General features: G+C 38.9%; 1 protein-coding gene across 3 annotated transcripts in view; it reads right to left on the bottom strand.

Moving 5' to 3' along the window:
* Nucleotides 1-1,258: 1,258 nt before the first annotated feature.
* OSBPL10 (oxysterol binding protein like 10) overlaps nt 1,259-27,248 on the bottom strand; it is a 96,682-nt gene continuing 70,692 nt past the window's right edge. For 2 of the 3 annotated variants that reach the window (XM_060781872.2, XM_060781873.2), the window contains 6 exons: nt 25,753-25,899; nt 15,871-16,336; nt 9,007-9,193; nt 8,275-8,457; nt 5,998-6,151; nt 1,259-4,207 (listed from right to left, as the gene is read on the bottom strand). In XM_060781872.2, the coding sequence (XP_060637855.2) occupies nt 4,163-4,207; nt 5,998-6,151; nt 8,275-8,457; nt 9,007-9,193; nt 15,871-16,336; nt 25,753-25,899 (1,182 nt within the window). In that variant the 3' untranslated portion in view covers nt 1,259-4,162. Of the gene's footprint in view, nt 4,208-5,997; nt 6,152-8,274; nt 8,458-9,006; nt 9,194-15,870; nt 16,337-25,752; nt 25,900-27,248 lie in introns of those variants that run through there. The other variant, XM_060781874.2, reaches the window with a different exon arrangement.

Genomic DNA, 27,248 nt, shown 5'->3' with positions numbered 1-27,248 from the left:
TGACTCCACATGCACCTTTAAAAGAAGCATCTTTAAGAATTTTATCATTTAGTGGGTTGTTTTCTTGCAGAAATTATATTGGCAAGATGAGTATCAGAGTTGAAGACTTTATTGATGCAGCCAAATCTCTGCATGTTTAAGGAAGATAGACTAATTTTAAAGTCAAGTCAGACATTTCTTCCAAAGTACTTAACTTTTAAATTATCGGATGAATCTATTGACTTACCTCATTTTTGTCCAACTCCAAATCAATAATGGGAGATGAAGTGGTACATATTGGATGTGAAGAGCAGTGAGGATTGATTTGAAATGAACAAATCACTTGCTTCATATAGTGCTAAGTCATTCGCCCAGAAAGCTTCAAGAAATGTTATCGCAATGTGGATAAAGACATGTATTTTGCATGTTATGATTTTGAGAAAAGACTGAGACCTAGTAACATGGGCACCTTCAACAAGATCCATGTCAATTACAATTTCATCTCCAGTGTCGTCTTCGCTGCAAGGTATTTGTGAGGTGGTTGGATGGAAAGAAGTTGTACATTTATCAGACATTATAAGATGTGTAAGTTTAGATTGACATAGGCTGCATTCAGCAGAATGGTGCTGCAATCCATGTTATAGTATGTCAGTGTTAAATCCCTCCATTTTTATGGTCTTGGGTAAGTCCCAATGGTAGTGGACTTCTCCTCTGTGCCATCTTAAGAATGAGAGGATATACTTACCATGAAGATTCATTTTGTGATGGCAGGAGGAATGATCCGTGCCTGCTATCAGGATTTTTAAAAGAAATGGTATTGTGCATTGTCAGTGTTGGTTAGTGATTAGATGAACAGTGCTTAATAATGAACTGACAGAAATGCAGTGATAAGGTAGTAACCAAAGAACATGATCCTGCCTTGTAAAAACACAGTGCTATAAGCTCAGTTTGTACTTCAGTATTTTTCTGTGTTTTCTGTCCTAGGCCTATATATTTGACCCCCCTTTTACTTCTGTCTTGTATATCTGAAGGGTTGTAGTGTGTGAGGAACAGTACTAGGGATTGTAGATTAAGACCAGTGCTTGATCTGAGAAAAGAACATTGTACAACCTACCTTTTCATTACAAGCAAGCACCTTCCCAAGTTTTACGAAGACCTGGTTTACCAAAATAGGTTGAAAAAGTTACAATGCTAAGCCACATTTTAGCAATCTGAACTTTGGAAACAGTACTATATCGTTATGAGCAATGGATCAGTAAAGAGTTAGACAGACAGGCCATTTAGCAACCAATAAATGCAAATAAGATTTATTGAGTGTTTTCATATTGTGATTTTAATTCACAAATTATGAAAGGAAGGCTAATCAGAAGTGACCGCCAGAAAATTGGAACTTAACAAATAAGTATAAATTTGTTTATGAACAGTTCTATTTAAGAAAAAGATTGCATAGGTCCTACAGCAGTGCACAGAGGTTAACTGGAATTATATCAAAATGTACATTATAATTCAAAGTGTATGGCATCTACACTCAAAGGAAATAATTGCAGGGACAAGACAAACAAGAAATGACCTATAAATAAGGCATATTACATTTTCATCATTTCCCAGAATTCATATCATAACTGAAATGTAAGAAGCTGTGTTTCAGTGGGATGGAAAGGGTCTTCTGGCTAATTCTTTGGAGTCTTGTGGGTTAGTACTATTCCAATATGTGCCTGAGCCTTGGGAAATAAACTCCGGAACAATTTCATTAATGGTAAACAACAAAAAAGTTTAGAAAGCAAGATGTTTACCAGAACATGACTTGTGTGTTATTTTTAACCATGCAGTGTGAAGTGATATTATCGAAAAGATTGATTACTTCACAGTTGTGGTGTGCTTCGAATGTAGCTACATCCTGTAGCCCTGATAACCATTATCAAATCAACAAAGGGAAATAAAACCTGGACCTAGAAAAATTGTGAAAAAATGTAACTAGTTCTTTGGTGAATGAACAAAATATAGTGCTGAGAAAGACACTTTCTCATTCAAACGACTTCATGTTGACAGGATTCATTGAGTACTGGATTAACTTTGAAATAGAAATTTATGCAAACAATGCTAGCCAGATTTCAGTACTATTCGTCAATTCATAAAATTTTGCCAACAGGAGGCTTGTCTATGAAACTTTCCTTTTTAAAAGTTTTGTATACCTTGGGGGTCTGCTCTCTTACCTCATTTATACTGGAGTTTGAGTACATTTAGGAAAAATTACTTTTAGAAACACGGTGGCTTTCAGTTGCCGAGACAAAGATGAAATAAATGAGTCAAAAGCTGGGTTTGATTACTAGGTGTTCTGGTGTGTACCGATGCTCTTAACCTTGTAATACATTCCTTCCTTGAAATGCATGTGTATCGTCTGGACTATCATCTTCTATTTCTTCTGAAAAAATACTAAAAAGCTAACATTATTTACAAAATGTAAAGTGAGTTCAAGAAGGCAAGGCACAAAAACAATGGAGCATTTATAACAATGTTTAAGGGGCACTGTAGAAATAAGTTTTAAGGACTAAGCAGAAAACATTCTACATGGACAAAAACTTATTATGGCATTAAGCAGCATCAACAGAAACTACAACTTCAGCCTAACTATGGATTTAGTCACCTTAATTTCAAAAAGGGTCATTTCCATGGTAGATTTGCACACTATTTTCCAATTCTGAAATGATTCTGTAGTCCCTTTCCTGGCAGAGTTCCTCATACATCACACTCTTCTCAAGGAATAGTTCAACAGTTTAAATACACTATTTAACTAATGTCAACTCTTGAGCCACACAGCATTCACACTACATAGGAGGCCACATCTACACTACAATGTAGTGCAGTTTCATAATGCGATTTAACTGCATTATATGAGCCTACACTGCCAGATAATGCAGTCCAATACAGTTAAACTGCATTATGAAAGTGCATTATATGGCACTGTAGATGGGGCCTGAATTTCAACGTCTTGAAGCATCTAGGCTTCATCATGTATCTATTAAGATAGGAAAGCGGTGAATATAAGTGGTTGCTGAACAACATTTGTCAGCCAAGTCCAGCAGCTAAAATGTTACATATCATTATTTGCCTGATAAGAAACGCGGGGCTGGATTTACTTTCCAGTTAAAAGCAATGTTTTGAAAATGAAATTAGGGCTCACAAATTGACTATAAAATGCTATTACATAGTAGGTAAAAACGTTCTCTGCCCTTACTGTCAGACTCACTTAATACTTTCAGGGCATTTTTTTTTCACACTACAAAAACTATGTGGAATTCTTCTCCCATAAGTTTCTAAAGCCCTTACTGATGCCAAGAGGCTAGTTCTTGGCAATTAAATATATTGTCTGCTGTAGGACCAATCATTAAGAAGCAAGAGATAAGTTCTTTATTTACAGGCCACTATCAAAGGAGCTAGTGAAGCCAATGGAATGGTATATTAGGAGGACAGAATTGCTTAGACTCTGAAAGAACAATTCATGGCTTGGAAAGCATGGGATTCCAGAAGTCTCTGTAAAGTAACTCCTCAAGAGAGGCAAATTTCCATGGGGCAAAATAGACCACACAAATCATACAGTTATGAAGGTAAAAGTAATGAATAGGTGACAAGATTGCTTGGGCATCCCTGTCTTCCTATAAGGAAATGAATGTTTGAATGCATTATACAGACAAACATGCTTCAGAGAGAGAAAGAGAGAAAAGAATAGTTCTTCTGTCACATAAAGCAAGTCATTTTAATCACAAGTTTGACCGTAAGATGGCTGTCAGTGTCAAGTGATTCTAAGTGCAAAACATTTTTGGCAATGTGAAAAATAGAAAACTTCAACAACAATAATATAAAAGTGATCATTACTAGTGTGGAGCCTGATCTCGCAAGCCATGTGGTACACACTGACTTGAGTGCAAAAGATCCGCTCCTTCATTATTGTCTGTCTGTGTGTGTGTGTCAGACTTCATTATACCAATACACATTAGGGTGTGCATATCTAATATGTGCACATAAAATATATTCTAGAAACAAGATATTTCGGCTGTTTGGGGCTGCATTATTTGGAATAAGCAGCTTTAATTTACAGCAACATTGAATCACACCTGAAATTTAAATAGTGCATCTTTTTAATGCCTTTAGAAAACAGGCTTCTTATGAGTCCAGGTGACTTTTATCAACGAGTCTTCCAGAGGGGATCAAAGTATATCCACCCATCACCCTGTTTAAAAAAAACACAGAAATAACACGTCTCACTTTATTAAGTATTCATCAAAAGTATAACATGCCTGATTCTCATAATCTAGAAAATGACAAAGTAGCAGTCATTCCACGCAGACATAAAAAATATCTCCTTTAACATTCACACATTGCTCAATCTAAAAAGCAGCATGCCATTGCAAAGCAGGAGCCTGCCACAGAGAACTTCTTAAGAAGAAGCTCTGCTGTTTGAATTTATAGTTCCCATACCAGCTTGCTATTACTACTAAATGCAACAGTCTACTTTGTAGAATCTCACTAGCAGCATACATTTTCTTGCTGAAATGGCTCTAAAAGGAACAGTGGGATTTGTATTCAGACTTAGAAAGGAGTGGCACAATGGAAGCTAAGGTACTAATCATTTTTTTCAAAATGCAGGTTTTAAAAAATATGAGTAAGTTTATCCGACACATTTTATTTTATTTTTATCCTGCCTTCTGACGTAGGGACTCACAGTGGCTATTTTCTTCACTCATATTTTGCTCACCGTCTAATTGCACCACACCGCTCAATTTCTCATTTTACTCGAAATCAGGGGCAGGCAAGTTCTTAGGGGACAAGGGACTTATGCCAGCCACACACACACCCCTCAAAAAGAAAGAAATCATGGACATATCATTTCCATTTGTATTTGTTTAAATGTCTAATTTCAAAATGCCGAGTTCTGCTATAAAGTGTGAGTGGCTTTTAGAAGCGAGAACCATGACCTCCAAAGTTGTCGTTGAAAAAAAAGCAAGGAAAATGTGTTTCTTTTCCTGCCGCCTTGGGATGATAAAAATGCATGCCAAGAATACATGTGGCACACAGGGTACATGATTCCTCCCATGTTCTAAATATTCTGTCTGAACGCAAAGGCAATTCACCTGAACAGTATGTACAATACACCGTTTCATTTTAGCATAACATTTAACCCTATTTCTATCTAATTCAGGCATGGGCAAACTTTGGCCATCCAAGTGTTTTGGACTTAAACTCCCACAATTTATAACAGTCGACTGTCTGTCAGGAATTACGGGAGTTGAAGTCCAAAAGACCTACAGGGCCAAAGTTTGCCCACACCTGATCTAAACAGTAGTTTAATCTGCTAGATAAAAGTATTCAATGCAGAAGGCATCAGGAATAAAGAGAAACATGCAATTCACCTCCATGTTTATTACTACAACTTTGTAGTTTACAGAACCCCATAAGTCTTCCTATAAAAAACATTAAAACACCATTTATCATGGGAGCCACAGTGCTGACTGAACTGCTGACCTGAAGGTTGGTGGTTGAAATCCGCGAGATGGGGTGAGCTATCGTCTGTCAGCTCCAGCTTCCCATGCAGGGGAATGAGAGAAACCTGGATGGTAATACATCCGGGCATCCCCTGGGCAGCGTCTCTGAAGACGGCCAATTCTCTCACACCGGAAGCGACTTGCAGTTTCTCAAGTTGCTTCTGACATGATTAAAAAAAAACATCCTGGCAACTATGACCCATCTCACACCACACCTCTTTAATAAATATTTATCCTAACACAATCTCACTGGAAAGCAGCTTTCAATACATGCAGTAGTTCAGGTGTGGGTAAATACTGCATTTCATTCATAATAAAATATACATATATTGTATTAATATTGTACCATTTTAATAATAGGACTAGAAATCTAAGGAAAAAATTAAAACCAACATTAGAATTATCCTAAAGATATTTTAAGTGTTGTGGTTTGCCCTGAGAAATGGAAATCCAAGCCTGCTACTACCATTCTCCTTACCTCTTTGATAAAATATTTTGGCTTCCAGGGTGTATTGCTTGCGGCTCGCTGCCTCTCCTCTACTCGCTGTCTCTCCTCAAGGAAACGCTTATGGTCTGTAGCTAAATTAATGTTGCCTTCCTTCAAGGCATTGGTGACTTTTTGCCAGAGATGCCTGTGTAGCAAATCAAACCATACAATTATGTGGAGAAAGATTTACAAGTTCCTTGAGAACAAAAGAAGTGGATTGTACTACTTTGCTTTACCCAAAGCTTTTTTTTAAAAAAAATGGAATAAATTTCAGCGAACAAATTAAAAAGCAGTGAAAGCTTAGAGTGATGGATTTCTGAGTCACTGTCCTGTGCTTAGTAGTCCAGATTTTAGTCTTTAAATATTGTGAAACTTCCTACCTAACAGTAAGATTTTAAGGAATGTATCATGAACAAAATTTAATGTTACTAGTACACAAATACAGGAATGGATGTGACAGGAACTGATATGCAAAGCCACAGTATAGAGGAAACAGTTGCACCAAATTATCGTTTGTTGTTCCAAAACTAAATAAACTGTCTTCCTTTTATCAAATTTGTCTACTTGTCCATTTATTCCTTTCCTATTTAGCTATCTGATACTATTTTAACTGAAGTTATTAGTTGAAAACTCTATAAACTTTCAAACGCAAGGTTACTACTCAAAAACAGGTGCTATTTGTATGTAAATACATATATGCTCCACACTTTCCCAATCAGTGTAGCAAGACTGGGAGCAAGGTTGACATGGGGTATAGTCACAGAATACGGGGCAAGTGTGCCTGGCCTTCAACTCTTGCCACAGTGCTAAGCCTGAAGAGACTTGACTGTTCTTACAATGACATTAAATTCATAAGTAAACCAAGCGATCAAAACCCATGTCATTCATGTTTTATTTTAGCAGAAGCCAATGGGAAAATTGTATTCACGAATGCCTTGCCCACCTCATAACTTTTTTCTGAATTACAGTTCCCATGGGGTGCACTATCCATTAGTCATGTGCGCAGTAACCGTTTCTGCCATTTAATCCGTGTTTTGGTACCATTTCTTTCATTCAGATGGCATAATACAATACCCCCTCCCCCCCCCCCCCCCCGGTACGAAAACAACTGCGAAAAGTTTGAACAGTAACAGTTCGTGCACCTGTTTTTCGTGAGCACAATTTTTATTAGTCCCCCACCAAACAAAAAGTAAAAGTAAACCCTCATTTACTCTCCTCTTCCAGGAAGTCATCACTCTTCCTCATCTGCAAGTGGGAAGCCTCCTGAAAAGGCCTTGGAGAGTGCATTTGTGGCTCCTCCTCCCTCCTCCTCGGCTCTTGGAGCTGCCCTGGTGCCACCTTGGGTGGCTACTTGCGGTTGCTGCCCCTGTCTCTCATGCAAGGAAGGTGCCTCCAGCCCCCTCCACTTCCTCCTTCATACCAGGCAGCAGCAGCAATGATCCAAGGTGCTGGCGGCAGCTCCATGAGCCGAGGAGGAGAGGGTAAGAGGTGCAAAGGAGGAAGAGGAGAGGGAATGGAGGCGCCTTCCTTGCATGAGAAAACAGAGGAGATGGAGGAGGTCAGCCAGTGCAGCAGCAGCAAGCAACAACCCAAGGTGGCAACTCTCCAAAACAAATCATGCCATTGCCAAAAAAGATGGGAAGGAGAGGGGACATTCCCGCCCCGCCCACCTCAATTGTTGCCAAGAAGAAGTGAGTGGGGCTTGGCACTGGACTGTGTGTGTGGTGTATGTGTGGAACATTATTTGGAAGGAAGAAATGGTGCCCTCCCTGCCTTGCCTTCCTCCTCCCGCTACTCCTAGAAAAGTTAGAGGGTGTGGTGAGCTCGGGGAGGGATGTTTTTAAGGAGATTTTATTTATAGAAAGAAAAAAAATCCCTAAAAATTGGGGAATGACACAAACATTATAAAACTTGGTTTGCTAAGAGTGGTAGATGTGGCCTCCATATGTGGTGATTTTCACTCCTCTATCCTTAAAACTGAGCCTGGAATGCCATCCATGTTGGCCAATGGTCCAATAAAAATTGTTCTTTCAGACCCAGAACAAAAAAGCTCATTCGGAAAGGCGCCCGTTTTTGGGAGAGGCACTTGAAAATGAAAACAGGGCCTTACAAATGAAACAAACAGAAATGGATAACAAATGCACAAGACTGCTATCCATACCCCTGACCCAGACTCTTAAAACAGTCATTTGTGACCAAATACCCTCTTTATCAGCTGTTATTCCAGTTACATGCATCTGAAGATGCTCATTTCATGACGAGTCTCACCTCGACTCAAATGGTCCTTGTTTTGCTGTTGGTCTGATCTTCTTGTGAATTATGGGTAGCTTGGTAGTATCAATTATTTTGGTTTCCCCATTGCTGTAGGTAAATTCTAGTATGCCATTCCATTCTCCTTGTGCCTTACACACAATGGTGTTGGTTGAGTTATGCTTCACCTCTGCTGTAACCCTAGTCGAAGGGATAAAAAGAGAGATTAATACATAGGTTATTGGACAAGGACTAAGATCCAGGCATAGTAGACATTTTCACCACAATGTAACTCAAAACGGAAAGGAAACCGAACACATTTTTTCCTGCAAGAATGTATTTGCTATTGTAATTATTATTTATTATTATTAAATTGGATATATATTTCTGGAGTGGAGCATATTCCACGTAGTCTGTCCAAAGCTGTGCAAGTTTTGCCAGTGTTTGCAGAAGCCCAACGTTTTCTTAAAAGCAGAATACAAGCAGTGAGTTTTCATGCACACTCAATGCTATACTCAGTGCCAATACCACAAATAACAGATTACCCAAGATAGTCAGCTCTGGAAGTGCATCTTGCAAGCACTATGTAGTTCAACAGCACAATGCTTTCAAAACATATTTAGACTGCATAATATTAGCTCAAAAACAAATATAACAATGCAAACAGCAAGTTAATATTCTTCCTTGTAGTTTATTAGAGTTATACAAAAATACTTATCTCGTGTATATACAGAAATAGTAAAATGGTACCTGTGCACTTTTCCCCCATAGAAAGGTTTGGTGTGGAACGTGACAATAGCTGAGTAGCCAGTCTTGGCACAATGAATGTTGACTTTCCCTCCAAGCTCCACCCATGGAATGGTAAGTATAGAGCGCGCATAGGCACAAGGCAGCGTGAACACATACTCCTCCCCATGCTCCATGACATGAAGAACTCCTGAAGAAGATGATAGAGTGGAAACAGAGAAGCTCTTTTAGCACAGAAAATTTGCTAATATGCTTTCTAGAAGGAAGGTCACTTTTATAATATTTTTTGTGATTTTTTTTTAACCCTTGGGGTAAATTGTATGCATTTGGTTTTCTTTCATAAGGGATGCAAAACTGGAAGAATTGTAATGTAAATCGACTGAACTTTACCAAAATGCACTTTTTCATGTATCCTTTTGCCAAATTTTTGTAGTTTGGGATACTTGCCTTTAAACCAGGCATGGGCAACCTTTGGCCCTCCAGGTGTTTTGGATATCAACTCCCATAATTCCCAAACAGCTTACCAGCTGTAAGGAATTATGGGAGTTGAGGTCCAAAACACCTGGAGGGCCAAAATTTGCCCATGCCTCCTTTAAACCCTTCATTAGTTCAATTGATCCCAACAGCTTCTTAGCATCCAAATTGCAGCCAAAAGCACTGTTTCTTAAACTGTAGGTCTTGACCCCAAAATGAGTTTTAGCTCAGTGCTGGGATCACAAAAATTTGGCAACATTAAAAGGTTTCTGTATACCACCCATTTACACAAATCCATTGGCAACAACATGCAGTGTTTACAATACTTCAACTAGAAAAAAAGGAGTGAGGAAGCCTTGTAGATGCTAATTTGTTTTCAGTAAATGTTTAATTTTTATACCTATTTTATTTTATACAACCATATACCTCAAGTAATGTAAAAAAAATTATTGGACCCCAAAGGGGTCATGCGTCAAAAAAGTTTGAGAAGCCTTGGTGTAATGAACCGTCACAAGATCCAAGAAAGTTACACTACATTCCTCTTAAAAGAGGATAGGACTGGTGGCTAGAAACTATATAACTTCTAAGACCCTCTCCTGTTGATATTTGGTTTTTTAAAAGGTCACCTAGTCTGCAAAAGCAATGCCTAAAAATCTAGGTTCATGCCATTGCAAGTAACTGTCAATGCACATAACATTTCTTCCTTCACCTAATATTTAGTAGTCCTCAAATAAAATACTATTCCTCAAGAGTTACATAGCGCTAACAATATGAGTTACGCAGAACTACTTTAGAGTGACACAGAGATAACAGTATGAATTCGACTTATTAAAAATTGCTGCCTTTGACAGATTATTCTGTACTAATTGAACCCTGTGATTCTGACAATGAATAAAATACAAGTTTATGATGGTTCCCATTTCTTTTCTACCTGTCTGAAATGTTTGTTGCTACTGATATGAAAGAAAGCAAGTCCCACCAATGCATGTTGTTATATGGAATCATGTGGTCTTACACATACTGAACTACAGGCTGAAGCAGCCATGGCCAGCATAATTCATGAAAAGCTGTAGTTCAACACCTAAAAGCCACATAATCTCCACTGTTACATTATACAGACTGCACTACTAAATCCTGGGTTGGATCTTGGTCTGATCATGCTAAAACATGATCAACATAGATGTAACTTTTTCCATAATGTGTAATTAGATTCTTGTTTATTTCAATGAGTCTGTTTGGAGTATAATCAAATTTAGATCCAACTCCACTGTTTCCTTCCCCCTTTGAGCCCATACTCTGAGCAGCACACTCTGCAGATCACACTGCTGAAAGAACCAGATACCGTGCTATATCAATATAGTTATAGTTGATCTAAAAGACAAGAATTGGGGTGACCACCCTCCTTTGATTCTGTAGAGAGGATACAGCACCACTGGAATATAGCTGTGGAACTCCCTCCCTAGGGATATTAGATGAGCCCCTTCCCTCCTGACCTTTCAAAAAAAAAGTAAAAACCTCGCTCTTTGAACAAGCCTTTGGAAATGCAGCGCAGTAGACAAACATGTAATTATGTAAGTTTGAAACATGGAACGGCTTAGACGATGCTACTGAGATTAACAAGAAGACATTGGTTATTATATGTTTTTAATGGTTTTGTATTCTATTGATTTTATATTGATTTTATAATGCTGTTTTAAATGTTTTAACTGTATATTGTGGATTTTTATGACATCAAATTGCTGCCAATTTGTAAGCCGCCTTGAGTCGCCCTCGGGCTTGAGAAAGGCAGGTTAGAAATATCATAAATAAATAAATAAATAAATATTCCAATGGTTTTCAACAATGTATTTTAATATTGAGATAAATGTTTTTAATGTTTATGTATGCATAAAATGAATTCTTGTCCCGGCACTGAATGTTTGCCGTATATATGCTGTGCTCCGCCCTGAGTCTCCTTCGGGATGAGAAGGGTGGAATATAAATGATTTAAATAAATAAATTTTAGTGGTTTCTGAAAAAGGAGATGCACACCCATCTTTAATGTTTGAATCACAAGGTGCCCATTAGGCCAGGATTCAATCACGTTACTGCAACAAACAATGGCTACATTGATTTACAGAATAAAAATAACTAAAAGCGGAACCCACATTGACACACCCAATCTTGTGACAGAGTTCTGTTCTCACATGTTTGTCCACAGTTAATAGCAACTCTAGAAAGTATTCAGTTTGCCCTTCTCATTTACATGAACATCTCCTCGCAGAACATATCATAAAGACTACTAAAGATCTAAAACATAACATTTTGAATCCATTATTGAAATTAACATTATTGAAATTAAAGATACAGCATTGACTTAAAACGGAACTAAGGATGTGGTAGGTAACAAAACAGGAAGAGAATGAGATATAAGATACAAATCTTAGGAAGAGCTGAGAAATGTGTAAGTAGCTTTTATACTAACTAACACGAAGAGCTATGCACGAAGAGTGCATATTTCCCTTCTGCTACCAGGGAACAATAGTCACAAAATTAAGTCTACACATGTAAACCCTCAGCCACTGGAGCAATGAATCACAACTATGATTACTCTTCTTTGAAGGTGTGCACTCCAGATTATACCAACCAATAGAAGAATGTTTTAAGGTGTAAACAGATGTATTCCTGCTCTTACTAGAAATATTTTATATTCTGGGGCATTTCTTTGCATGCTGCTAAAACAACGTCAAATGGTGTGGCTTAAGAGCACACCATTCATCCCCTGCGGCATACATGCTCCATACCCAGCTTCCTCTTGGAAATTGGCCCAGTGAAGTACTTTTCTTCCATCTGAGCACTTCTCGGTTCAAATGAGGGCAAAGAAAGCAGTGATAGCAAACTGACTCTAGAACCAGCTTCCCATACAGGGAAACTTGCTGCTTGAAAGTGGGCACTTCCTTTGGGCCAAAAAGTATGTGTGGGGAGAGGTGATTTTAAAAATGAAACAAAAGCTTATCCGACCCTCCCCCTCATGTCACATGATTCCACCCAACCCAGATTCCCAAAGATCCCACCAATTTAAGATCCTTTCCCTGTGATTCTTTGAAATGCATGGAGCTACAGCTTTTTAATGTGTAAAGAATATAGAGCAGTGTTTCTCAACCTTCCTAATACTGTGTCCTCTTAATCCAGTTCCTCATCTTGTGGTGACCCCCAACCATAACATTATTTTCGTTGCTAATTCATAACTGTCATTTTGCTACTGTTAGGAATTGTCATGTAAATATCTGATATGCAGGATGTATTTTCATTCACTGGACCTAATTTGGCACAAATACCCAATACTTCCAAATCTGAATACTGGTGGGCTCGGGGGGATAGATTTTGTCATTTGGGAGTTGTAGTTGACAAGATTTATAGTTCACCTACAATCAAAAGACCATTCCACTAATGATGGAATTGAACCAAACTTGGCACACAGAACTCCCATGATCAACAGAAAATACTGGAAGGGTTTAGTGGGCATTAACCTTGAGTTTTGGAGTTGTAGTTCACCTACATCCAGAGAGGACTCTGGACGCAAACAATGATAAATGTGGACCAAACTTGGAACTAATACGCAAGATGCCCAAATGTGAACATTGGTGGAGATTGGGAAAAATAGACCTTCACATTTGGGAGTTGTAGTTGCTGGGATTTATAGTTCACCTTCAGTCAAAGAGCATTCTGAACCCTACCAATGATAGAATTGGGCCAATCTTCCCACACAGAACCTCCATGATCAACAGAAAATATTGTGTTTTCTGATGGTCTCTGGTGACCCCTCTGACTCCTCCTTGTGCAATGTTGACTCCAAAATACGCTTTTCTTGAAGGCATTTCTCACCTTTTTTTCCAGTTCTTATCTACTGTTGTTTCATCTAATATTCTGGTTTCAGTGGAACATTAATTTTCTTTTATTTCATTCACATGCTGCCTTTTTCCCACAGTGAAATCCAAGGCAGCTCACAAAAAGCAAGGAATAAGTGATTTCAAATTGTATAATGAAACTGTTCTGAAGTTTCATAGAATCACAGAAACATAGAGTTGGAAGAGACCCCGTGGGCCATCCAGTCCAACCCCCTTTCTTTCCTGTATCGCAGGGGGTTAGAGTAGATACCCTATGTGGTCCCTTCCAACTCTATGATTCTATGAAAGTCATGACAGTCCAATTGCCTATGTTGTTACCCTGCCAAAGGAGGATAAGAGCAATGTGTTATGTTTCCCTTGCTTCAGAACTAAGATTTCCTTTGAACACGCTCCAGAAACGAAAACAGTGATGCCTTCAAACTGGAAGCAACACAGTTTCCATAGCAAAAGCCCTCTCCAATTAGAGGGAAATCTTTCAGTTTGTCACATAAAGCAAGGGACAGAGTTTCCATCTCCTTAATGGTTGTGTAGAACAGGACATTCCAGGTGACAAGCAACATCTGCTGAATTTTCTGTTTCCAGGGCAATCCTACAGAATGCCTGCACTAAAACCATTAATAGTTTTTTGCCTTTTGTAACATCAAGGACCAAAATCTGTTGCATATCAACCCATACCTACAAACTGACAAGCAAAAGAATTCACATCACAAACAGTGCTAGAACCACATGACAACTCAAAGAGAAACCTACAGCAGAGGCCAAGAACATGTGGCTCTTTGCACCTTGTTGGACTATAACTCCTATCAGTGCTAAACAGGTTTGCCAATTGTAAGAGATTATGAGGTCAATATTCAGGACTCGTGTTCATCATTCCTGCTTGGAAGGACAATGTGACTCAATGTTATGGTTGGTTCTAGATCTATGTTCTGTGGCTAGGTGACCTCATAGACCAAACTGTGACAAGACCGTGTCCTTAGGACACAGTCCTGTCACAGTTTTAATATCCTTATGGGAGACCCCTTTCCTAATCTTGACATCATGAAAGGCATTTTTATAAGGAAGGTTCTCTCAGTGATTTTCACTAGCCTCTGGAACCACCATCTGATAGAGGCTAAGCTGGTCCTCTCCTTGCTTTCCTTCAACCAGCAGACAAAGATCATTTTAGGCAGGCAGTTTTTGGCAACTGATCAGCTATTGAACGAGGGGCTTTCAGTGGGTGGGTGCTGTTATTTCTTCTAAAAGACCAGCTTTAAAGTTTTCCTGCTTTTATTTGAATAATTATTCTTAGTTGTCATGGGTTCGATTTTTAGAAGAAATGTACGATATACATTAATTAGTTATCAGCTTTTTCTTAGAATCCAGACATTTAACTAGCCATTAATTTAAGTTATGTTTGACTTGTTACATGTATCAACATGAACACCACTGCAAATTGTTAGAGGAAACTGGATTCTTTATCTTCAATCACCCATGCCTTTCCATTTCTCCTTGTGTCCAATCCAGTTCTGCAGGACAGTTGCACTGTGTACTTCAACAGCATAATACAAAATACATGCATTAAAAATCAAAGTATATCAACCTTTTAAAGAAAGCCAGCCAACTTAATTATCTGCACATTTTAAAAGAAGAGATCTTTTGTATATATCTTTATCTTAAATAATATAATGGATTTGTGCAAAAACTTTGTATCTATGTTTTTATTACTTCTTTTGCTTTTCTCTTATGTTTTCATTAGTTAACTATATCCTATTTCAAGTGCATGCTGAACATGTACTTAAAGGTAAAGGTGTTCCCCTGACATTAAGTGCCGTCGTGTCCAACTCTGGGGGTTGATGCTCATCTCCATTTCTAAGTCAAAGAGCCGGCATTGTCCATAGACACCTCCAAGGCCATGTGGCTGGCATGACTGCATGGAGCACCGTTACCTTCCTGCTGGAGTGGTACCTATTGATCTACACACACTTGCATGTTTTCAATCTGCTATGTTGGCAGAAGCTGGAGCTAACAGTGGGAGCTCATGCTACTATCCAAATTCAAACTGGCGATGTTTTGGTCAGCAAGTTCAGCAGCTCAGTGGTTTAACCCACTGCACTATTGGGGGCTCCATGAACATGTACTTAGTAAAATATAAATTAACACAGCACATCAATTTACGAAAGCAAATATACCCACAAACTAAATTACTGCTTGCCAACCGAGGCAATTTCTTTTTTTCTGACTACATGCTTAATTGTTTGATTGCTTTCCCATAATCCTTTATATAACAGGGAGCATTTTCACTTTCTTGTTTTGGTGTCTAGAAGTTGAAGAGGAGAAAAATAAAGATCCACACACCCTGCAGACAAACTATATTGTGGCAGCAGTGATGTACTTACTCATACGTCATTGCTGCCACAATATAGTTGGTCTGCAGGGTGTGTGGATCTTTATTTTCTCTCCTCTTCAAGACTTGCTAAAATGTTTGATAAGCAATCATGTTATAAAATATCTATGTGGCATGTCTTACCTTCACCTACCATAGAAACACCTACTGACATCCCCATGAACTTGCTTTTAGTCCATACATGAACATTTGCACACATCTTCTTCTCCTTGCACTCACAGTAAAAGGAAGATACTGGTGGGTGATGGGATACTTGTTCAGCCACAAATCTCAGTTTGTAGTATTCGGATGAAGCCGGACCCTTAGGTCCTGGAGAGGCACTGGTAGTTCTAAACGGTTTCACTTTGTCTTTAGGCACATCCCAAGAGCAATGAAAAGTTTCCCCAATAATTGGATTGTAGGGCTTCTTGGCAACTGCTCCTTTTCTACCTTCATGAAAAGAAGTTAGGTAATATTCCACAAAGGAAATTATTCTCTCCTCTGGAGTTGCTCCACATGAAACCGACAGAAGCATGTCTGGGTGGGCCAAGAAGTTGGCATACATCTCCAAGAGGGACCTCTTCTCCAAAATAAATGTTGGAAGGACTACCTATATTGAATGAAGTTTTTTGAAGGGAGAAAGAAAGGAAAATGCAATTGTTAAATACTTTTATCAAAAAGACTAAGTGATTAAATTTAAAAAAATTAAATTTCCCCCCAGCATTTCTGGAAACCATCTTCTCAGGATACGAAGTATTAGTAATGATAGCAACACACAATGCTTTAGTCAATTGTACAAGCCACTCTCCAGAGTCCTCAATGGCCCTGCAAATAAAAAGCCCCTACTATTCAGGGTGCCTGGGTCTTTTCATTGTCCTATTCTACTAAGCTACTAAGTGAACCGATTGTTCACTGACAGTATTTATTGTTTGCCAAAGTGGCACATCATTTGGTTTAAAGTTAATTGAGTTCAGTTAGAATTTTGCCAACTGTGGCAGCTGGCAGGCTCGATAGGGCACAAAGAAATCCGTTTCTTGGCCCCAGCAGTATTACCACACTGATATCATGTTCATAGTTGCACTTAAACTGATTGTGAGGGTTGTAGAAGCACAGAATTTCACATCTATTTTCTATCTTTCTCTGTTTGTGCTTCAGCCGAGTCTAAGAACATGTGGGTCATGTATTAGTAAAGTCCTTATTTCTTCCCAAACTATGAATGAAAGTGTCTGGCTTTATTCATGATTTCATTTCTGACTTTTCACCTTATGCACTCTCATGCAAAGTTTACCTTCTCCGATGTCACAGGCATTGCTCAATTATGTTCAAGGCACTGTTGGCATTACAGAAGGATATCTGAAACTATAGGTACTTCCAAAAGTATAACAATCCAAACTACCTCAATCAGAAGTTCTCAAACTGTGCAATTCTTGTGTGGCCTCCAAGCTGTTCAGCAACTGCTCTTAAGTCTCCAAGCTTTTCCTCCTTACACTGTTCCTCAATGTGCCAAGAGGCATTGTCTATTGCCACTCTCCTTTGCTTTCCTTTCCCTACAAACATACACCACATTGTCTTTTCTGATTGCCAAGCAGCTCCAGGACTGCTTCAGTTAGTCTCTCCTTTGGTTTTCTCCTCCAACCCAACATTCTGGCTATTCTAGGTGCTTTGCCAGTCAATAAAGTTAATGTACACATTTTGCAGTTCCCCCACTTATTAGCGCTATGGCCTCCCCCTTCTCCGAACCGTGCAGAAGTCTTTCTGAGAAAGGGGAACAGCTGAGTAAACAAATATTGGTGCTTTGGAGGCCTGATGGATACCACTGCTACCAGCATTCTGATGCCAAGTAAAAACATAGCTGTTTACTAAATATTTTGGGACATGCTTGATCTCATTCAAATTTGAAATGGTTAAACTACTTTCAATCTGTCCTGTTTTAAGTGCTCTATCCTATTCTTAGTAATTCAATATGCTTTGGCCTTTAAATTATTCCTACTGTGGTTAGATGTTCCATTAATTATATTCCATGCTAACCTGAGAGTGCCTTGGATTCATCACCATCATTTATTTCATTGTTTATTTATATTATTGATCAGTGTATATGGTGCTTTACAAGTAAAACAACAAAAAAAAACAGCGACTCCAGCCAAAGGCATACAGTCTGAAGTATATAGGTACATATACAGATGCACACACAGAGGGAAGGAAAGAATTATAATATATAAAACTATGCAATACCATTGTAAAATTATCCAGATATAATGCAAGAAATACAATATAATGTGAAGCAAAATGACCAATACATGTAATCTATTTATACAAGGGTTTTTTTTCATGTTGGGCGCAACTTGAGAAACTGCAAGTTGCTTCTGGTGTGAGAGAATTTGCCGTCTCCAAGGATGTTGCCCAGGGGACGCCCAGGTGTTTTACCATCCTGTGAGAGGTTTAGTGGTGTAATGTAAAATAAACCACATGTAGTTCACGTTTGGTCAGCCCACACACTGCCTTGCCAGATAAAGAAAATGCCATGCAGATGAACAATGAAGAACAAGTAGTTTACTCATCGTAAATTCAGAACAACATATGTACAATCATGTAAGCAGTTACATCAGCTCACGTAATGTCTTTTTATGAGAAATTTAAAATGGTTTTTTTTATCCATGTGAAGAAACTCCCTGCAGCAGCTTATGAAGCAAGAGCACAGTCCAAACTATTTCTCTCGACTTCTCTCTTTTCTCCCTGTACATGCATAGCTCAAGCCTGAACAAAAATGTAACAGTATCCAAAAAGTTCCAGGCTCAGCCATCTCCCTAGGCACTGCTCAACCAATCAGCTTCATGCATCTTATTTTACAGTTGGCATACACACACTCACAGATTCCTTACATGCTCCAACAGGCTTCTCTCATGTCCCCACAAGGGAAGCTGGAGCTGACAGAGGGAGCTCACTCCGCTCCCCGATTCATACCGCAGTCCTGCTGGCAAAAGGGTTTAACCCATTGTGCCACCGGGGGCTACATACAAGATTATAAAACATTATCGACCTGAAATTCCAAAGGCTAGTTAAAAATGCTTGTTAATTGAGATTTTTTTTAAAACAAGGGAAAGAGCAGTCTGAAAACATTCTGAGGCACAATCCCAAGAGATATGTTTTTAAATTTATATGTGTTATTGTCTATATGTGAGTTATATTAATTGTACTGTTTTATTTGCTTATTGCTTTGTTGTTTTTACTGATGTGTTGTTGGGCTTGGCCTTATGTAAGCCGCACCGAGTCCCCTTGGGGAGATGGTGGCGGGGTATATTATTATTATTATTATTATTATTATTATTATTATTATTATGTCACAGCGAGTAAAATGGACAAGGATGAGCCAAAGAAGAGAAACACCTTTGGCTGGGTGAAAAGTCTAGAAATCTTGGAATGTGGGTCTCAAACAGATTGATAAAAAGAAAGGATGAAAGGGAGCTACATTATGTAAGGCTTTGAAAATTAAAATAAGAAGCTGATACTGAATCCTACACAAAATGGGTAACCAGTGAAGAGATATCAAAAATGGGGCCGGATATGAGGCTGGATATAATTACCGTATTTTAATTAACTTAAGGAACAGCAAAACTGCAAGCAAATACAGCTCTCCAGCCACTTTTAAATATGAACCCCTGTTGTTCCTCACCACTAGCTATGCTGGTTAGAGCTAATCGGAGTTATAGTATAACATCTGGAGACCACTATATAAAGAGATCAGTAAAAATCAGTATAGAGAAGAGTGGAAGATGCTACTTTGGCACAGCATATACACTTACATAATTAGTGAGTCCTAAAGAAAAAAATAATTAACCTTTCTTCAGAATTGCCCTATGACCAAGTCTATATCCAAGTTTCAATTTCAAATGTAATAAGGAAAAGGCCTTGAGAGAGCTGGCAAGAACATCTGGGTTTCATAAAAGAGAGATTAGATACAAGCAACAAATGATAAAGATGATCCCTCTTGTGTAATAGCCAAACACTGTTTCTCTGACAGCAGCAGCAAGGTAGACTTTGCAGTACTTTTAGGAGCAAAACAAGGACAAGTCAGAAAAACATAAGCAACACCATTTTCATCTTTCAAATGTAATTGCTTTCTCAAAAAGAAAGCAAGGTAAGACTTTTTTAGGAAAAAGCATGGCAAGAATGATTTAGAAATTCAGTCTCTTCACATTTTATGTGAACTCGCTTGATGTGCTAAATCAGAACGTAGCTATCCTTTGAATTTCACACTCCTCGCAATTTTGCTGTGCAATTTTGGCTCAACGTTGCATTTAGAAGTGTATATTTTGAGATGAAATAAACTTATTGTTATATTTTTCCAAAATATGTACATACTTTTGAAAAATCACACATTAATGGTGAAACAAGATAGAAAAGGCTTAGCAATAGACACAGCGGGAACTTACACCGATCGCAAAAATACTTATCTGACTCTTTAATTCATTCTAAAATTAAAATAAATGATTACTACTCCAAACATACTTGCTAGAAAACAAGTCCCACTCAACATAAGATTGTATTTTTGAGTAAACATTCAGCAGTTTGGACTGTAAATCTTAGAGCTTGGGAGAGACACTATGATGTATGAAGCCAGCTTTAACATTTCAGGACAGATTTCAATTGAAGTACAAGATGATGGTTAGTATGGAGGACACACCTAACAACAACAGAAGACTGTTTTTTTGTTTCAGTAGAGAAGTTCTTCTCCCTTGGCTAGTGTCTGAGGGAAAAACCATATTCAGGCCATTTAACATGAAATAACAAAAGGAATCTTGAGTTAGATATGGAGAGGGAAAAAAAACAGGAATGTTAACAAACTGTTTTAAGAAAGCATTCCTTATGAAAAGTGTTGTCCTTTGTTGCAGCAGATCTCACTTTCATGCAGTGTAAGCAGATGCACATTGAGATACGTTGCATAAGGGGCCACAGTAATGCAGCAGGTTAAACCGGCAGCGGCAGAAAATCTTGCCGAGCAGAAGGTTGGCAGTTCAAAGCCACAGGTCAAGGTGAACTCCCACCATCAGCCCTAGCTTCTGCCTACCTAGCAGTTTGAAAACAATAATGTGAGTAGATCAATAAATACTACTTTGGTGGGGAGGTAAAAGGTGCCCATGCCGGCAATTCAAGCTGGAAGGCATCCAAGGACAACAAGCTCCTCGCAATGGAAAATGAAACAAGAGCACCTCCCCGTGGCCAGAGTTGAGCCCAGCCTCCAGATGCCGGAGATGAAAAGGGTGAAGCCTTTGCTTCTGTATGTGTCTGTCTTTGTTTTTAATTGTATAATGGAATTGAATGTTTGCCATATATGTGTTCTGTAATCGGCTCTGAATCCCCTTAGGAAGATAGTAAAGGTAAAGGTTTTCCCCGACATTAAGTCCAGTATTGTCCGACTCTGGGGGTTGTTGCTCATCTCCATTTCTAAGCCGAAGAGCCGGCATTGTCCATAGACACTTCTAAGGTCATGTGGCCAGCATGGAGCGCCATTACCTTCCCGCTGGAGTGGTACCTACTGATCTACTTACATTTGCATGTTTTTGAACTGCTAGGTTGGTAGAAGCTGGGGCTGACAGCGGAAGCTCACCCCACTCCCCGGATTCAAACCTGCGACTTTTCGGTCTACAAGTTTAGCAGCTCAGCTATTTAACCACTGCACCACCGGGGGCTCCTCAAGTAGATAGAGCAGAATATAAATGAAGTATATTATTATAGTTTATTATTAAACAGTTCCCCCAAATCAATCTAGTTTAATCTGAAACCCAACCATCTGAAAGGAGTGTGTAAGAATATATAAGCCTTGCAGGATGAAATCACAGCCCTCTCTAGTTCGGTATTGTTTTCTCACAGTGTTCAAACAGGTGCCTCTAGGAAGTTCAGAAACAGAAAATGAATGCAATGGGAACCTACCAATCATATTCCCTAGCATCTGACCTACAGAGGCATACCATTTCTGATACAGGGGGAGTATAGATTCATTATGATTAGTAGTGCCGGACTGATCAATAACTGGCAAACAGAGGGAGAAAATGTTGAGGCAGTGACAGACTTTGTATTTCTAGGTGCAAAGATCACTGCAGATGCAGACTGCAGCCAGGAAATCAGAAGACGTTTACTTCTTGGGAGGAGACCAATGACCAATCTCGATAAAATATTGAAGAGTAGAGACATCACACTGGCAATGAAGATCTGCATAGTTAAAGCAATGGTATTCCCCATAGTCACCTATGGATGTGACAGCTGGACTATAAGGAAGGCTGAGCAAAGGAAGATAGGCGCTTTTGAACTGTGGTGCTGGAGGAAAATTCTGAGAGTGCCCTGGACCACAAGAAGATCCAACCAGTCCATACTTCAGGAAATAAACCCTGACTCCTCATTGGAGGGAAGGATATTAGAGGCAAAGATGAAGTCCTTTGGCAATATAATGAGAAAACAGGAAAGCTTAGAGAAGACAATTATGCTGGGGAAAATGGAAGGGAGAAGGAAGAGGAATCAACCAAGGGCAAGATGGATGGATGGTATCCTTGAAGTGACTGGTTTGACTCTGAAGGAGCTGGGGGTGGCGATGGCCGACAGGGGCTGGTGTGGGCTGGTCCATGAGGTAATGAAGAGTCAGAAGCGACTGAATGAATAAACAACAAGTAGTTCCTCCATCCTCTGTGAAAGCCAGAAGTCAAAAGAGCGCAAATGATTGAACTATCAACCAAATGAAAAGGAAAGGGGCATTTTCAGCACCATCAAAAACCTGTTAAGTCCCAAGATCCCTTTAAGGAAGTAGCTATATCAAAAAGTCAGAACAACAAAACAGGCTTCTGCGTATGAGGCTTCCAGCAGTGGACTCTACAGTTTGCTCCAACTGAATGCAGGGGTCCTTGATTGATTGCACTGCATCTCTAAATACGTCTAGAAAGGTTAGTCAGAGACATCAAATGAATCCAAATTCATCCAAGTACAGAAAGAACATGGAATTTAGCTTTAGAGCTTGAAAAATCTGAACTATTGCCCCATCCCCCACTGCTATAAAAGAAAATATTTCAGTTACCGTACTTTAGCCAATAGAAAAAATGTATGAGAAACTTTGAGCCGAGCAGCCTTGTTCCAATACCATAAGCACTCTAACTGAAACACTTTACATAATGTTGTCTAACATGAAAATAAAATTTTAATAGTATTCTATTCCAACATTGACAATAAAATAAATTTGCAGGTAAAATACACATTTCAGCAATGCTTTTAAATGGTCCTTTCTATCTCTCTACACAAGGTCAGGCCTAGAAATCATTTTCCTTTCATGCATTATTCAGGAAAGCACTCTGAACATCGCTGTATGAGTTTACTACACCAATCAAAATCAATCGTTTTCTGACCTTCCTGTGTTGAAAATGACACAGGCTCAAAATAACATCCCAGTAGGAGACCTATTTTGCAGTACTCCTGCTGTGTCTGGCACACTAAACACTAGCCTCACGGCTCTCTATTCATTATAACAATACCATCATGAACAATGTTTCCCACACAGTATAATCAGCCATATAGGCATCTACTTGGCTGGGGTATTGTGCCCTTTGGAAAGTATGTTTTAAAAGATAAGCAAGCACAAAAGAATGGGATTCCGAAAGAAAAGTTTCCCTCCTTAACCTATCATATATTGAGTCATTCATGACAATAATTCATACAGGAAACAGTAGCAATTAAGATCGACCATTCCTGACTCGTGCTCTTTTTCCCCTCATGCAAGAATGACTCAAAGGGAAGACTGTCTCCTAGATCAAGCTTCTAGCATTTGCTAGCTGGTCATGAGGAAGACTTATGGTAAAGGTAAAGGTTTGCCCCTGACATTAAGTCCAGTTGTTGGTGCTCATCCCCATTTCTAAGCCAAAGAGCCAGAGTTGTCCATAGACACCTCCAAGGTCATGTGGCCAGCTTGACTGCATGGAGTGCTATTACCTTCCTGCCGGAGTGGAGTGGTACCTATTGATCTACTCACATTTACATGTTTTCGAACTGCTAGGTTGGCAGAAGCTGTGGCTAACAGGGTTCAGCACTGTGTACTTTTAAAGTCTGGACTAAACCTCAGAATGGATTAACCATCCATCTGAAACCTCTTGTAATCACTGTTAACCCAAGCTTGCAGGGCTGAGCTTAGCATGGCGAATTAAACTGCCATACTGCAGAAAATCTTGCCTATCGAAAGGTTGATAGTTCAAGCCCGCTTTTGCTCACCTAACAGATCAAAAACAACAGTGTGAGTAAATAAAAAGTTACCACTTTTAGCGGGGAGGTAATAAAAGATGTCAATAAGGACATGCTGGCAACTTGATTGGGAGGACAATTATGGACAACAAAGCTCCTTGGTACGGAAGATGGAGAAACAGTATCTCTTGTGACCGGAATCAAGGGCTGCCTCCAAATGCAGGAGATGGAAAAAGATGGGAAAGCCTTTACCTATGTTTATGCATTGTCTGTCCTAGTTAATTATATAACGGCATTGAAAGTTGGTCGTATATGTGTTCTGTAATCCTCCCTGAGTCCCCTCGGGGAGATAGAGTGGAATAAAAATAAAGTGTGTTATTATTACTGTTGTTGTTGTTATTTCAAAATATGGGTGCTTAACATCTGCCTCCAGAGCAAGAAATATGTTTTGACTCTTCTGTAGCCTTGTCACTCAAACAAATATGTGCTTGACCCCAAAATAGAATTGTAAACAATATTTTGAATCCTATGTAATCTCACATCCTAATAAACAAACTTATTTTAAACACACAGCAGTGACCTGCCTATGGATTTCACCTCTCTTTTTCAATTTACATGTTTAAATGTTTTGTTCTGTTGTGTTTTACGTGTGACAGCCAGGTGTGTGTGTATGTGTGTGTGTGTGATAGGAGAAAGCAATCATCCCCAAATCCTTAGAGATCTAGAGCAGTACATTAAGGTCTGTGAGGAGTGGTTGCAGCTGCTTATTAAATGTGTTCACGGTCTGGAGGAATGTTTATCAGGGAATTTTCAAAGGGTTTTTTAAAAAACCTCTCTTGGTCTTAGTTTTCCACTGATTTTGCAATGGAAATCTATAGGATGCTTACCATAGATGCAGGCGAAACGTCAGAAGAAAATGCCTCTAGAACATGGCCATATAGCCCGGAAAAGCCTACAACAACCCAGAAATCTATACTTTTTTATGAAAGGGGTTTTATTTTACACTCCCATCTACAGCTCTCAATTAGTTTTCATCGCTTCTGAAAACTAGAATGCTCTCACTAGCAAGGATTTGTTTTTTGTTTTTTATCGTGTCAGAAGCAACTTGAGAAACTGCAAGTGACTTCTGGTGTGAGAGAATTGGTCGTCTGCAAGGATGTTGCCCAGGGGACAGGTGGATGTTTCACCATCCTGTAGGAAGTTTCTTTCATAACCTCCCAATGGGATGCTGGAGATGACAGACGGGGACTCATCCCTTCTTGCAGATTCGAACCGCCGACCTTCAGGTCAGCAGTTCAGCTGGCACAGGAGTTTAACTCATTGCACCACTGTGGCTCTCTTCTAACAAAGTGATATGCTGGCTGCGATTTGTAGAAGCTGAAATTCAAAATATGCACATCATCACTGCTAGCTATATTTAAGGAGGAGGAAGAGGAGATGATGACCATTATGTAAGGTACTGTAGCTGGAAATATTTCTTGGGTTCTTCCCAGTAATATTCTGTAGACATCCAAAGGTCCATTCTTGATTCCAGGGATGTCACTTGTAAGGAACAGTGGCAATGCTTAATTTATGAATAAGTTTACACCTGGAGAATTGTTGCAGGAGGGAAAAAATCACATTAACTTTTTAGCAAATTAGATTTTTTTTTTACATACATAAATGAAGAAAGTAGCAATGAATAACATTACACCAGGATTTGGGATGAGACTGGCACTAAAGACAAATGAAGAAGCCGATTCAATAGCAAGTGATTTTTTAAAGCAAAACACAGTGAGGGGTTTATTTTAGAGAAGGGGAGGTGGTGTCACATACCCTTGTGAGGTCCATTCCAAGTTTGAGTTGTGAGATAAGATGAATAATTATGCTCCGTTGCTCATCTCTGACTCCTAACTCATCCTCTTCATTATCTTCAGTGTCTGTCATCTCATCTTCAACCAAGACCAATTCACAAGCTGAACACTTTAAAAAAATGAATACATAATCAGTATGACCATCTGGATAAACAAGGAACAATATGGCATAAGTTCATTTAAGCTTAATTAGAGAGCTCTCTAAAAACACTGTGAAGATTATTTCCAAACACTCACTCATTGCCAACACACCACAGTAATCATTAGTATGTTATGAACAATCATTATTTTAACAATTTGGAGAACTTGGAGAATAAAGAAACCTCAGAATAAATCCTAGACTTCCCTTAATCACTCTCTCATCACTAAAATGACACTACCATCACTCAAAAATATCTATAGTTCAAATACTGGATAATGTTTGTTCTCTCAAGAAATTGGCCAATAAAATAATCTTGGGAAAACTGACACAAAGCAATATCTGCTATATAAATTGAAATAAATTATTACTTTCCTTTGTTAAGAATATATCTGGGTCATTCTTTTACCTTTTTATCTTAAAAATAATGGCAACATTGCACATCTGTTCATCTTTCAGACATATGGGCTGGTATGAAAACTTACTAACCATCTCATGTATTGGACTTCTTTTGGTAACTTTGGAATTCATACATGATTGTCAGAAACACCATATAAAAGGCATGAGGATATGTATCGTCGAAGGCTTTCATGGCCAAAATCACTGAGTTATTATAGGTTTTTCGGGCTGTATGGCCATGTTCCAGAAGCATTCTCTCCTTATGTTTTGCCTGCATCTATGGCAGGGATCCTCACAAACTCTGAGGATGCCTGCCATAGATGCATGTGAAACTTCAGGAGAGAATGCTTCTAGAACATGGCCATACAGCCCGAAAAACTTACAACAACCCATCAGGATATTCATTTTGGGGTTTGTCCGTTTTTTAATCTTGAGATGTGCAGATTGGACTTGCTCTTGAAACTATGACAATCTGACCCCTTGTATTTCTTGAGGCCATATTACTGCACAGGTATAAACGAATCACCATCGCAAATTTATTTCACGTATACTTCAATGTAATAAAAACCCAGCAAAAGTTCCATAGCAATCAATTATTTTGTTAAATGGATCAAAGGCATTCAGGTAGTCTCAAAGTGGCTGTAAAGGAGTAGCTTTGTGTGTGGAAGGAAGGCAAACAAGAGGGGAGAAAGCACATATTCTATGATTATCCTATTTCACAAGGAATTTGGATTCATATTTCCTTACAAGCGGCTATTTAATCAAGCTCAAGGGTTTCCAAGCAGCTCAAAAACACAGAGAGCTATTATAGCTACACTCTCCACAGTTTGTTGTCATTATATAAGCACACTAAATTTATACAGAGTAAAATGTATTTCCATAAACCCTATAATCAAGTTATCTTCTAAAATGCAGCACTA

The sequence above is a fragment of the Anolis sagrei genome, chromosome 6 (assembly GCF_037176765.1).
Source record: "Anolis sagrei isolate rAnoSag1 chromosome 6, rAnoSag1.mat, whole genome shotgun sequence".
Taxonomy (NCBI): Eukaryota; Metazoa; Chordata; class Lepidosauria; order Squamata; family Dactyloidae; genus Anolis; species Anolis sagrei.
Note: the sequence above shows the minus strand (reverse complement) of the source record. Positions and strands in the feature narration are given on the sequence as shown.